Source organism: Furipterus horrens, unplaced genomic scaffold (genome assembly GCF_987537825.1).
Source record: "Furipterus horrens unplaced genomic scaffold, mFurHor1.1.pri manual_scaffold_8, whole genome shotgun sequence".
In the NCBI taxonomy this organism is placed as follows: Eukaryota; Metazoa; Chordata; class Mammalia; order Chiroptera; family Furipteridae; genus Furipterus; species Furipterus horrens.
Window position 1 is genome coordinate 107,619,246 of NW_028327178.1, and position 14,504 is coordinate 107,633,749.

General features: G+C 56.8%; 1 protein-coding gene across 1 annotated transcript in view; it reads right to left on the reverse strand.

Annotated features, from left to right (window-relative positions):
• Nucleotides 1–14,504, reverse strand: part of BMP7 (bone morphogenetic protein 7) — a 72,086-nt gene that overhangs the window by 12,597 nt on the left and 44,985 nt on the right. The window contains exon 3 of the mRNA XM_090286596.1: nt 7,068–7,216. Coding sequence (XP_090142722.1) covers nt 7,068–7,216 — 149 coding nt within the window. The remainder of the gene's footprint in view (nt 1–7,067; nt 7,217–14,504) is intronic.

Here is a 14,504-nt window from a genome sequence, read left to right on the forward strand (position 1 = left end):
CGTGTGGCCCGTATTTTCGCCTCTGTGAGTGAAGCAGAGCGATGTCCATCGCGGGGCCCATTTCCCGCCGTCTCTGCAGGCTCCAGGTGTCTGCCTGCCTCAGCATCAGCCCTCCTGCTGCCCCAAGAGGCCGGGGCGGCCGTCCCAGCGGGCCCTGCTCACTGCAGAGCTGCGTGGAGGGGGCCCACCCTAGGAGCGTTCAGGGAGGTGGGAGCTGCCGGGGAAGACCCCAGCGCCACGTCCGGACCCCTTGTCCCTGGTCCTCCGCCCAAGGAGGCGGCCAGTGCGACCCTTCCCAGCCTCATGGGCGGCTCCTCCGAGGGCGGCTGCTGCAGGTGCATTGGAAACGCCTTCCCCCCTAAAAAGGCAGACACGGGACGAGAACATTCTCCATCCAGCCCACCGCCTGCTTCCTTCCTCCATCCTCAAGGACACAGATGCAGCCATCTTGCCAGCCATGATGCGAGGAGCCTCCGGCCGCAACGCCAGCTCACACCACATGCAAGGCCAAGAGGAGACGTCCTCACTGCCACCCACACTCTAACCCAGGGGGTCTGCCAACTGCGGCCCACGGGTGAATCCACCCCGCCGGCTGTTTCTGCAAAGAGTTTTACGGGACCCCAGCCACGTGCCTTCATCACACGCTGCCTGTGTGCATTCACACGTCACGGCAGAACTGAGGGTCTGGGACAGGCAATGTCTGACCCACGAAGCCTGACACATTTACTGGCCGGTCCTGGACACAGAGCTTACTGGCCTCTGCTCTCCCCGGCCCCAGTTCCACTTCCTTCCAGACTCGTACAGAAAAGCACGCATGTCCGCACGAGAGGACACATCCCGTTGCCTGTTCTTTGCCAAGGAGCGTGTCCCTGGCAGAGCTGGTTCTCTCGCTGTTAGCGGCTCTCAACCAAGATAAGGAACCACCGTTTTGGTGTGTTTGCTCTGAACCCGGCACCGCGCTGAGCCCATCCCGTGGGCAGGACTCCTGATCCCATATTGACCGATGAGGAAGGGGGGGGGTCCCAGGCACAAAGTCATCTACTCAGGAGCCACCACCAAGGAGGGCAGAGACGGACTCCACACCCTGGCCCGCCTGACTCGGGCCTGAGCCTTCGGCCGCAGACCCACGGTCGACCCCAGATGGCTGTCAGGGAAAACGCAGAAAGGCAAGTCCACCTGGCATGGGTGTGGGCCACCTGCGAGGTCCGCGGGAGCAGGGAGGGTTCACGGCGCAAGCAGTAAGGCCTTCCATAGGGCTAGCCAGCTGGGTGTGGACGCAGGCCTCGGGGAAGGTCACAGGACTCTGAGCTGGGGACAGGGACTGGTGACAGGAGCAGGATCAGCAGGCCCGGCCCTGGGGAAGAGCCCAGGGGCATCATGGGGCACAACCGGGGCCTCTGGGGAAAGGAGGGCAACCAGCCCAAGGACAGGGCGGCAGCTCGGGTGCCTTTGTTTTCCGGGCCCAAGGCCATTGCTGCCCCTAGGAGGCCACGCACAGAGGAAGAATGTTCCTCGTCGATTGTGCAAAACATTAGTTCCAGCCACTTGTCTTGATGGACCAAGGCCCAAGTGACAAGCAGAACTGTCGCTAACACTTGTGACATCTGCTGGGGCCTAGTTGCCCAATCCTGTCCCCACCAAGACGTCCCACCCAGCCTCCGGGTCACCCAGGCCCCTCTCCCTCCCACCCCAGCTCTGCACAAACAGGATGTGAAGCAATCCTGAGGGCGCAGGCACCTTGCAGGCAGCTGCTCCGGGGGCGGGCGGCCCGGCCTGGCGGCTCACCTCCCGGGCGGCTCCCAGCTGCTGGCCCTCGCGCATCATCCCTCAGCAGCATATGCCCCCAACCCCTTACACGCCCTGCAGTCCCATCCGATGCCATCTGGGGTGATGGAGAAGAGGGACCCATGCCCCGCGCCCGAGGAGAGCTGCCGAGGCCCTCTACACACAGACATCCAGAATGTATCTGGCGCCAGGAGGCAGAGACAGGGGGGCTCCTGGTGTTGGAGCATAAGGCACGGTGGGCAGCGGCTGGAGGCCCGCCAGGAGGAAGGGTGGGACCCGAGAGGCAGGGCTGGTCCGCGCTGCCCTCCTGAGCCGCCGTTATTTCTTTGGTGGACAAGGGAGAGGAGGGGGACCCCACGAACGAGGACAAGATGCCGAGTCCTCATCTTGGGAACAAATGACTAGATGCTTCTGCGTCTGCAAGGAGGAAGGAGTCCCCAGCCCAGAGCAGTCTTCATTCCCCCTGCGGCTTTGGGAGGAAGGCGGCGTCCGGAACACCGAGCATGCGGACCCGGAGAGCAGCCAGAAGGCCTCCCGCGCCGTCCTCAGAACTCAGAACTCGTCTTCACGGCCTCAGCCCTGACCTCTGCCTCTTCCTGAGAGAATCGGAACAGGACAGCAGAGCCGTGTCCTGTCTGGGCCACAGCCCAGGGCCTGTAGCAGTCCCTGCCACAGTGTGGGTAGCAGCGAGAGTTTGTTGAGTGAATAAATGTTCTTCCTTGGCAGGTGAAGAGGCTGTTGACTGTGGGAAGCTGGTTTTGAAGCCAGGTGCTGGCAGGGCAGGGAGAGCTGGGCATCACCCCCGGCCTGGGATGCAGGGCCCACGGCCAACTTGTCCTTTGGGCACCGTGCCCAGGCCCACAACTCTTTTAGGGGCCCATGAAACTGTTTTAATGTCTCTCAAAATCAGAAGAAAAAATATGAACTGTTTAGGGTCAGAGAACATGTTTTAATTTTTAATCCTGCCAGAATTATATTTGCCTTTATATCAACATGGTCATAAAACATAATTTTCAGTATTTTTTTAAAGAAAGGGGAGGCCAGGAAAGTCAGGTGCAGCCCTGGCCCCCCCTCTGTCGCGGTTCTTTCCGTCAGTCCTGCAGGAAGTCCACTGCCCTCCTTCCCGGGACAGGGGATCCGGCAAGAACAGCCGGGCAACAGCCAGGGTCCCCCAGGGTCCTGGCCCAGCCGTGCACCCAGCTGTGCCGCTCCAAGGGGCGACTAGCAGGAGGGCCGCGGCTAGAGGAAGAGGGAGCAGACACATGCTGCCTGGGTGGTCTCCGGCGACATTTGGGGAGCAGGTGGGTGGGGAGCTCCCCTCTCACCAACATAAAGCTTCTGAAAAGAGGTCTGTGCCTCCTTAGGATGGAAGGGGGCCCACCCGCGTCACTGTTGCCAACAGCCAGGGGCCTCAGTCCCCTCCCCTGCACCCTGGGATGGTCACGACAGCACCCAGCTCCCTGAGGACAGCGTGGCTCACAGGGGACAGAGGATGGCACACAGCACTTACTCTGTGCCAAGCAGAGGCGCTGCCACGGATGGAGCAATTAAGTCCTTCACTTGCACGAGCTCAGCTAATTCTGCACAACCTCCCTGGCAGGTGGAAGCTATTATTAACCCATTTTCCAGATGAGGGACATTAACTGACTCACGCTGGGTCACGTGGCTAGAAGCTGCAGAGCTGGGGTTTGAATCTGGGGAGTCGGACCGGCTCTCGAGCCCACGCTCTGACGGACAGGCTGGGCTGCCTTATCCACAGCCTGGGGGCGCGGGGGCAGGGCTTGGAGGCAAAGGGCCACAAGGACCCCGACCTTGGGGGAGAAAGAGGTGGCAAACCTGACACTAGGGGAATGCAGCTGAGTTCGGCAGGGCAGGCAGAACAGAGAGGCACAGGTTCCCCACAGGGGCCGAGTGGAAGGTCCAGCCAGTATCTACCAGTCCAGGGAAATCGCCTCCCTGAAGAGAGAAACTGAGTCTAGCTTAGCCTCATGTCTACCTCATCCCCAATACGTCCCACGGGGGCTTTTAAGGAAAAAGAAGAGCTGAGTGGTTCTGTTGCCAAATACGCTAGAATTGTTCTGCGTTGTGTTCCCCGTCAGGAGAGTCACAATGGACACCAGCAAAATAAAGGCTCTGGTAAGTTCTGCAGAGAAATCTGTCTTCCTCACTTAACTGACCAGGATTCCCAGCAGGGTTTACAAACTTTTTCTGTAAGTAGTATTTCTGAAAATAATACGCATTTTCAGCTGTGTGGGCCGTGGAATCTGTTAGAACTACAGTATTCCCTCACTTACCATGAGTATTACTTTCTAGACTCTTAAACCTACATAACTTTAACAACATACGTATACAGTACCGCAGAATCCCGCGAGAGAGCGAAAAATCCACGATACATAATTAAATATAATATTTTTTAAACCCCGCGATACAGTGAGGCCGCGTAAGTGAACCGTAATAGAGGGAGGGACTGCTGTACTCAGCTCTGCTGTGGTGGCACAAAAGCCACCCTAGATAAGACAGAAACCAATGAGTGTGGCCGGGTCTGCTGCATGGGCAACAGCAGACCCTCCATATCACCCCGCCCAGGCTCTGTAGCTTCAGCTTCACTGGAGAGGACACTCCAGCGTCATCGCAAGATGTCGATTCAACACGGGAGGAGACAGATACCGTGTCACTCCCGAGTCGGACTGCACAGCCATTCTCGGCGGTGCTGATAGACTCTTAAGAAGCTACACCATCGTCTCTCGAGACGGACGGCTGCCGACGACGATGAATGAGTGTGGCTGGACGCTAATAAAGCTTCACTGATGGACCCGAAGTGGAAGTTCCATAGAATTTCACGCATCATGAAATAGTCTTCTTTTGATTTTTCGGAACCATTTAAACATGTGAAAACTATTCTTAGCTCACAGGCCACACAAAAGCAAGCGGCAGGCCCAGGTGACCCAGCAGACATAGTTGGCCAACCCAAATAAAAAGAGGGGACATCTAGCACCTTTGAAGACCCACTTTTAAGTGTCAGGGGTGTGGACAGGGGAAGGAGGGTAGGGGACCATCACTAGAAAGAAGACCGGCCTGGAGACAAAACAAGACAAGTGTGCTCCTCAACTCTGTGGTCCCCTCCCATGTGGCTCGTGGCCTTTGGCGAGTAATTCTGGTTTTCTGAAGCTCAGGCAAAGGGGGCGGCTCTAGACCACAAGAGTGGCCTCTGATAGGAAGGAAGCAAGGCAGAGCTGCGGAGCGATAAAGGAGGAGGTTATAAAACTCAGCTACGTTGTCTAAATCCACTTAGCAAACCCCAGCGTTAACCCCACTGAAAAGGACAAACTGGGAAACTATTTGCTGCTCAAGTCACAAAGCGCCAAATGTCTCTAAAATATAAAGAAGAAAAAGGCCAACGCCGGATGAGAACAGGGGGCAGAAGATGTGAATAGACAGGGCGCACCTGAGGATGCACAGGCTCTGCCTCACACACGGCAGAGAAAAGCCAAGCCAAGCCACAGGGTCCTGTCCGTCGCCTGTGGCATCAGCGAGGAGGGAGGAGTTCGGGAACCTGTGTAGACAGAGCCGGAGAGCAGGTGCCCACGCCCACGGAGTGACCCCTACGGGGTGCAAATGAACAATATCTTTCAAATCCGCAAATAGTGTCACTGGCAGGCGTTTGTCCTAGAGCTATACTCGTGGAGGGGACAAGGACAGGTGCCCTGGGGTTTTCCGCTGCAGCCCTGTTTATAAGAACAAGAGACCAGAGAACACCTAGACATCCCTCCCAAGGGGACTGGGGACGGCACTGTTGGTAGCAGTAACAACAGCAGCAGCGATAAAAATAATAACAGCTCTCCTCTGGGGCGAGCCCCGTGAGCTGGGCCCTGTTCTCAGCACCCCCCACGTAAGGCCCCACCCGCGGACCAGCAGGCTCTCCGTCGCCCGGGGGCTGATTGGAAATGCAGAGGCCCAGGCTCCGCCCCAGACCTGCTGAATCAGAATCTGCAATTCTAACATGTCCCGGGGGCTCCCATGCGTGTTAAGACACTGTTTTTAAACCCTCTCTGCACTGACGCCTTTAACCTCAGACCAAGCCAGCAGCCCAGGCCCTCTTCCCACCTGCACGCTGGAGGGGGGCGGCTCGGGCTCTGACGTGCAGTCACACAGTGAGTGAGAGGCAGGGACACACACACACGCCAACACGCAATGGCCTTTAACAAATAGGGAAGCTCTCTAATCGCTGGAAAGGACCAATCTCCAAGACAAGTCCCCAGGGGGCCTAAAAAGCAGGGTGAAGACACTGTATACGCTCCGCCGCTACTTGTAGGGGAAAAATAAAAAAGGAAAGCAGAATTTACATGTAATTGCTTAAACACCCAGAGAACGTCTCTGAAGAGATGTCCCCAGGGGCATGAAAATGGCAGCTGCCTCTGGGAGGCGGAACTCAGCGGCTGGGGAGAGGCTCCCAAGAGAGGCCACTGAATTCTGAGCCAGGGGCATGCATTGACCTCCTTTATAATAAGTGTGTTTTGTTTTTTGTTTTTGTTTTTTCCTTAAAACAGGTACAGGAAGAAGACACACACACCCCCCCCCAGGCGATCCCCACTTAATAGAAATACACTTTGGGGAAGAAGAAGCGGGCACAGCCGGGCCCGCCCCAGCCCCCCACGCACCTGCCCGTCTGCCCGTCCTGGAGAAGACAGGTGTGTGGAGGGGAGTGAATGGTGCTCGAGGGGGCAGGGGAACGGCCAGTTCCCCAAGGATTTGTGCCTTGGGAGAGGCTTGATGCCTTGCACCAGTCAGTGCAGCGGTCCTTACCCAGGGGCCATTGTGAACCGTCTGGAGGCGTTTTGGGGTGCTACAGCTGGGAGCGGCTATGGGCGCTGCGTGGGTAGAGGCCAGGGATGCGGTTAAATATTCTGCAATGCACGGGACAGCCCAGGATGTCCCGTGATGTCAGTTACAGGAGGCAGGTAGGCATGTTGCAGACGGTCACCTGGGGCAGGTTCTAGAGCCGCAGCCCTGGGGTGGGCGAGAGTTGGCCGGTCTAACCCCACGGCTGTGGGACCACGCTGGGAGCAAAGAGGCCTGACCCCACACCGCAGGAGTCGGCTGTATAATCGTCTCTGCATAGGGGCCAGCGGCCGCTCTCAGTGTGGATCGAAAGGCTGGACTCTGAGGACTGGCGGGGGCGGGGTGGGGGCAGCCGCTCTTGATGGGAGCAACGCGGAGACCCTGCGTAAGTCCCGGAGTACAGGCTGCGTCAGAACCAGTGGGGGAAGCGGCCGGGCACTCACCATCCAAGGTCTCCACGGAGAGCTGCAGGCCCAGGTTGTGCCGCGGGTTGACCACCCAGTGGTTGCTGGTGGCGGTGATGTCGAACACCAGCCAGCCCTCCTCGGAGGCCCAGAGGGTGCGGCTGTCAAGCAGGAACAGGTCCGAGTCCCTGCAAAAGAGGAGGAGAGGCAGGCTCGGGGTCAGCAGGTCACGGCTCAGTCACCCGGTGATGCAGCCAGACGCGGATGGAGACGGGGACCATGTAGGGTGGGGAGGCAGTAAGAGGTCTGCTGGTCCCCCAAACGGGGAGCATCAGACCCAGCTGCAGGCGTGGAGACCCCTCAGCGGCTGTGGTGGGAGCAGGGACTGCAGGAGAGGCACAAAGAGGCCCACACAGGGGACAGGGCACGGCTACAGGGCAAGCCCGACTCAGAGGGATGCAGAGTCCAGGGAGGCAGGAATCACGCGACCTCCGTGTTGCTGGACATTTCAGGGGACAGCAGTTCACATTTGCTGGCTTACCCGCCATTTGCCAGGGGACAACTGTCGCAGGCGTTCAACATATGTCCTCTCATTCTTGTCTCTCTACCCCAAGTGGTAGGGATATTGTCACCTCCGTTAAGTACGTGGTAAACCCGTGCCTTACCCAAGATCATGGAGCCAAGAAGTTGCCAAGTTCGGTCTTGAGCCCAGGAAACTGGGCTCCAGCACAGACGCTCTTCATTTCCAGGCTACGTCACGGCCTCATGAGCCCACCGGGTGTTGGGACGGAGGTTATTAACAGAGGTGGCCCTTTAGTTCGCTCATCCTCGCATGTTGCGACGGTGGAGCAGGCAGGACCACAGCTGACCTCGCAGGGGGTGGAGGATGGATAAATGGATGGATGACAGACGCATTGATAGACGGATGAGCAGGTGGATGGGTGGGTGGATTTTGCATTCCTAGGTAGACTTCTAGCATATAAAGTATCCTAACGTCTCTTTTGTACTTTTAATTCTAAGGATTCAAAGTCTCGATATTTTGAGCCTTTTGACAGTTAATTAAAACATACGAGCCCCTCCGCTGTGCCAGGCACTGGGGCACAATGATGAACCCCACCCAACCAGCTCCTGCCGTTGGCAGTCTTTGTCTGACCTGGAGTGACCTCCTTTTCCTGGAAGTTAAGGTGAATGCTCTCTGCTCACAGAGACATCACAGGTAACAAGTCCTAGTGAGCACTTACCGGGGGCTGGCCCCTGGGCGGAAATGGCTGACCAGCATCATGCCGCCGAGGCCTGACCGTACCTATGAAAGGTGGATAATATTACCCGGGCCATGTTGTGTAGATCTCAAAACTGAGGCTCAGAAAGGCAGAGCTGTCTGCCCGGTTACACTGCTGGGGCACCGTCCAGGCAGGACCGGAACCTACGCAGGCCACCTGTAAGCCCAAGCTTGCGACCACACAGGAAGACAGCGACAGCTCTTCAGAACACTGCCTCTGCTCAGGGGTAGCTGTCATTTCAGAGCATTTGGGAAGTCACTCCCTGCAATATCCCCACTGAGCCATCGGCTGGAGCTGACCAGCCGGCATCCCTTCCCATCCCGTCCTCAGCTGTCCCTTCTTTTTTGTTTTTAAGATTATATTTATCTATTTACTTGTTTTTAGAGAGAAGGGAAGGGAAGGAGACAGGGAGAGAAACATCAACGTGTGGTTGCCTCTCGCGAGGCCCCCAACTGGGGACCTGGCCCACAACCCAGGCCTGTGCCCAGACTGGGAATTGAACCAGCGATTCTTTGGCTCGCAGGGAAGCACTCAACCCACTGAGCCCCACCAGCCAGGGTCAATCATCCCCGCTCGCCTTTCCTGTGTGGCCTAGAGATCTCCAGTCTGTGAGGCTGGCCAAACTAACTCTGCTGCGTCCCAGCACACATTAGACCTTTAGCAGGCACTCGGCTGTACGAGACTCATGGGCAGGCACGCGGGAACTCAGCTGGTAGTGTTTGTGGGTGTCTCACAGTCGCTTTACCCCAAACCCACTGGAAGGGCAAGAGAGCAGCCAGCGCAGGGGCAGAGAACGGGACTCAGAAACACAGGGGTCACGCCCGGAGTGAGGGTGCGGGCTGTCTCATCACGGCGGTCGAAGGAATGAACTTGAGCTGTATTTCCCCCTTTGCATCTCTGCATCCAGAAGTCTGGGGGCGGAGAATCAGGTTGGCCCAGCCAAGTCCATGCCCAGCCCTCGGCCATGGGACGCAGGGCACGCCACGGTGCCGGGCAGCATCACCAAGCCCACAGGATGGGAACTGGGGTTATCCCTACCACCGGCTCCTCAAACCCCGCCCCCCCACCTTTAAGTAATACTCATCAACTTCCAGAACCCAATTCAGGAAATGCTGATTTAGGCAACGCATCGTGTATGGACTGGAATGTAATAAATGGAAAAGGACTTCTGATCCCAGACCAACAAAACTCAGCCACAACGTAAGACACCACGTTGTCTCCCAGCCAGCCAGACTGAAGTCCTCTCTCTACACTGAGACACTACAGAAGCAAAGAAGTCTTTTTAGAGACCCCAGGGATTTTGAAGACCCTCAGTCTGACCTGCACGTCAGACTTAGTAAAAGCGATGAGATGATCTCCCATGACCCGTCCACGCCTCCCTTCCCGGGGCCCTTCCAGAGGTAGCGCCAGAGCTGGCTGGGGGGGCGGCCACACAGACGTGACGCTTACAGGAACTTCCTGCTATTTCACCTCCAACCTGCCCTGATGACTTTCCTGGCTCGGGAGGGCTGCCAAGATGATCAAGGACCCCATCAGTCGTCCTCAACAATTCAGCGAGAGAAGAAACACCACTCCGAACCAAAACAATTTCCCTTCTGAGTCAGGCTCCTGGGGCCCCTGTGCAAACACCCACACCACAGCACAGAAGTCACAGACCCGGGTGGTGACTTTGCCGGAAAATTGCTATTTGTAGGAAAAAGTGACCGGCTATTCGGACGGGCCCTCCTGGGCAGCAGAAACAGTAAATAGTACCTTACGGAACAGAACTTGGCCTTTGACGAACGAAGGCCTTGCCAAGCGATACTAAGCATTGTATTATTACAGGCCATGACGCCGAGGGCCAGATGTTACAGGCTAGCGCTGACTCATGCGTGAATCAGCGTGAATGCGCGGGCCCGCCTCCTCCCAGCCACAGTTTGCTCTCTGTGCCAGGCAGGCTTGGAAGAGCCCAACCTTCCTTTGAAGGCATCGGGACAGGAGAGCCTTGTTGCAGTGGGAAGCCAGAGGTACTGACACAGGCTTTGCTTGTCGATGGAAGGCCCCGCCGTGAGGCTGGCCCACATGAACGTGGCCGTGGAGAAACAGCTCAGCAGCCGCGTCCAGACAGACAGGTGGGAAAGTGGGAACTTCTCGCTGCCACCTGGAGCATCATATTAGAACACAATGGTTCTTAGAACCAGGAGGAGCTGAAGAGGCCCTTTGTGACATGTTTGTTTACCTCCAGCGCACGGGCCTCCCACACAGGGGGGAAAGGCTTTTGGGGGGGGGGGGGCAAGGAAACAAAATGCATTCTTTCACCAGGCCCACTGCTGAAACACTAGGGCCTTCCGTGGCTCCAGTTCTCTGACTGTCCCCAACCGTAAGATCATTGTCCCCATTTCAGAAATGAGCAAAGGGAAGTTGGGAGGTAAAGCCACTTGTCCACACTGATAGACCTTATAAGTGATCCTAAAACCTGAGCCCTGAAGCCCGTCACCGCCTTGAGTCACCCTCTCACCAAGGGACAAGGGACACAGGAAGCCGGCGAGTCCTGCAGTACATGTCCTTGTCACAATATTGCACGGGGCAGAGAAAATTCTAGAGCGGATGAGACCTAGGCGGTGGGGAATAGAGAAGGCAAATAGGCCCACCCAGGTAAATCCTGAGCCTCAGTTTCCTTCCCGGTCAGGTGAAGACAAGGCCATCTTCTTCAGCGACCGCTGAGAGCCACGTGAACAGCAGCCGGGGACAAACCGTCAGGGCTCCCTGGGGCTTCTCTGCAGTTACTACCAGGGACGCAGAGTCGGCGTCCATCCCTTGAGAGACTGCGGGAAATCCTGGGGACTCTCTTTGTCCTGGCCCCAGTCCCTGTGAGACTTCCAAAGACCCACAAGTCCACCCATCCATCCAAAGGATGGTCATTTGACTCCGGAAGTCATCAGACAAGTGGACCCGCAGGCCCCCAGTTGTAGATTTTCCGCAACCACGACCATTAGAAATTCCTGCTGTCACTGTCGCCTCACGTAGACCTACCATGGCTCGGTGGAGTCTACGCTGACCATAGCACTTGCTGTGAGCAGCAGGACCCGTTGAAGGGGCGGGGCCCCCATGCTCAGAGCCAGCATGGAAGAGGCTTAGCACTTCTCTCTGGGAAGCTGGCCACTGGATCAGGGAATCGGACTATTCTGCTGAAGGGCCAGCTCACAGGAAGGGGAAAGAGGCAGAGGCTGTGAAGGGGCAAGGTCTGTGAGGGTCACTGCGCCAGCCCTGGGGGGAGGGGCCCCCTTGGGCGTACCAGCCCCCGCTGACCACCCAGCTTCATCAGGGACCCTGCAGCCTCTGCAGAGGAGAACCGCCTCGCTGAGCTCTGCCTGAATTCCTGAGCAATAGAATAATTGTTTAAGCCACTGTGTTGTGGGTGGTTTGTCCCCGACAGAGACGGAACCCAAGCAACGGTTACACTGTTTATAACAGAAAGACTGAAAAGTACACGGAGGGGCTGGTATAAACATTATGTACATACAAGTGCTACGGACTTGCGCCAGGGGCCCGTGCAAATCTAGACTTCTTGGCAAGGCGTGCTGTCAAACAGCATGTGTAGTGTGTACCTTTCTGGGAAAATACAAAATGCGACCCTACCCCCCCCACCCCCCCGCCGACAGTTTTATGCTGTATTTTTACCAAATTATCAACAGATAATTTCTTCTTATACAAACTGACCACGAAAATGGAAGAGGGCGCATTTGGAAGGCTAGCATTGGAAAGCTATTGATTGTGTGCTATTGATTCCAAAAACGGGTAGGGCCAAATTGAACCAGACATTTCCCTAAAGATATACAAGGAGCCAGTGAACACATGCAAGGATAATCAACATCTTAGGGAAATGCCAATCCAAACCACAGTAAGACAGTACTCCACACTCAGTAGCGTGGCGAAAACCAAAACCATAGGCAAGAACAAGGGTTGGCAAGGATGGGGAGGACCTGGGACCCTCATTCTCTGCTGGAGGGTACAGCTACTTTGGAAAACAGCACAGAGGTCTTTCAAAAGGTGAAACATGAACTTACCGTATGACCCAGTGACTTTACTCCCCAAGAGGAATAAAAAATATACACGAGTGTGCGTAGCAGCGTTATTAATAACAGCCCAATGACTCAAATAGCCACGACAAAATGAACAACATACGGCGAACCCCTACAATGGACCATTATTTGGTTATAAAAGGGAACGAGGCACTGACACGCCCTGCAACCTGGACGAACGTGGAAATCTTTAGGTAAAGGAGAAGAAGTCAGACACAAAGGACCACACATTGTATGACATCAGTTCCACGCAATGTCCCGAAGAGGCAGACCCACAGAGACAGAAAGATCAGCCGTTGCCAACGGGTGGGGAAGAAGAAACAGGGAAGGGCGGCTGTTCATGGGGACAGAGCTCCCTTTGAGGGCGATGAAACTGTTCTCATATGAACGGTAGTTTTCGTCACACAACTCTGAATATACGGAAAACCACCGGATTGTCCACTTTACAAGTATATGTCTCAATCAAGCTATATTTTAAAAATGGACAAACACAACGTAAGTCCAAAATACAGAGCCTGACGTCATTGCACTAATAACATGTTTAAGGTTTACACACCTCTGCACTAAAAGCCCACATGCCCATAACTCCGGGTTTCAGCAACTATTCCCTCTGGAGTTGCTTCCCTCTATACGTGGACGTCAATCCTGTCTCAATTTAGCAAGCACAGATCTATTTCTGCAAGAAGCAAGCTCCGTTTGGGGGCCGCATGTTCCCCTGTTCTGCTGGACCTGCAGAGCAAACCTGGGCAAGGTGGGTGGCCTGGTTCCTGCTGCCTCCTCCAAGCTGACAGGGAGGCAGCAAGCAGGGGCACAGCCCTGGCCTGCCTGCCTCCTCCTTACGCAGCGTCCAATTAAGGAAACAGCGGGGAGACCCAGAAGGTCCACTTCTTCTGGCCTGAAACCTGGATTCCCCCAAAGCCCTGCTCTCTGTGAGGCATGAACCACCGGGGACCCCAAGTCCATGGCCACCTGCCTGGGGACAGAGTGTGGCTGGGGCTCACAGGCTCCCCCTCGCAGAGACGCCATGGGGGCTGGTGGAGCCTCACCCATGGGAGGAGGAGGAGGAGGAGGAGGACCACACACCACCAGGGCTGGCTTCTGCCCTGCGTCTCTCAGCCCACCTTCCCCTGGAAAGTGCTACCACGATGGAAAAGTGGGTATTTTAAAATCTCCAACGTGGGAAGGTGGAAAGTCGATTTTTCCCCTCTCTGGCTCTTCAGAGACTATTTAGAGACCGTGATCTCAGGGGCCTTCACCCACGGTCTACTCCAGGGGCAGTAAGACCCCCGCGTGGGATGCAGGGTGTCGTGCCCTGGCCTCAGAGAAATGAATACTCTGCACACGCACAGCTCCAGGGAATCCAGCCCTGAAACCGCAGAGCGGAGCTGAGACAGGGCGCCCGAGGGTCGCTCCGGTCGCGGGGCACTCCAGGCAGGAGCCGGAGCCGTGGGAAACGGATGTCAGCCGGGCCAGCCAGTGCCCACTGCCTCAGCACCTGGACAGTCCCCGTCCAGTCCCAGGACCCACTGCCACTCCTCTGCAGGACTGTGGGGGCGACACCTTGGACCTGCCAGCGGGTCCCTGTGGTTGAGGTCTTAATAGCCAGGCAGGATCCTGGAGATCCCCTCTAGCTGCTTTTCAGCTCGGAAGACCAGCAACTCTGTCCTGAGCACAGCCCGCCGGCAGGTGCGTGAGAACCGGACCCAGTTCGGGGCCTCGGTCCCGGGCGGTGGGATGGAAACACTCCTCCGCCACAGCCCGGATCCAGCTTGACCCCCCACCCCGGCGTCCCGCAGGACCAGCCCATCACCTGCAGGGGCAGAGGCACGAGGCGCGGCTGGTGGCGGGGCCATGGCAGCCATGGCCTGGGCACCTGCATGCAACGAGCTCAGTGCTACGGGCACAACGAGGCGCAAACCGTCCTGAGCCCCACTTGACAGACAAGACCGCTGAGGTGCTGGGGACTGAGGAAAGCGTCCTCAGCTAGTAAGCAGTTCGCTCCGGACGGAAAGTGACATGAGGCACATGGGGCCACCTGTCACCTGGGCACCCCCAGCCAGGAGTCTCTCCCCAGGATTAGAGGAGACAGAGAGAATCCTACAGAGAATGTGACTGGCCCAGTACCAAGTGCTGCC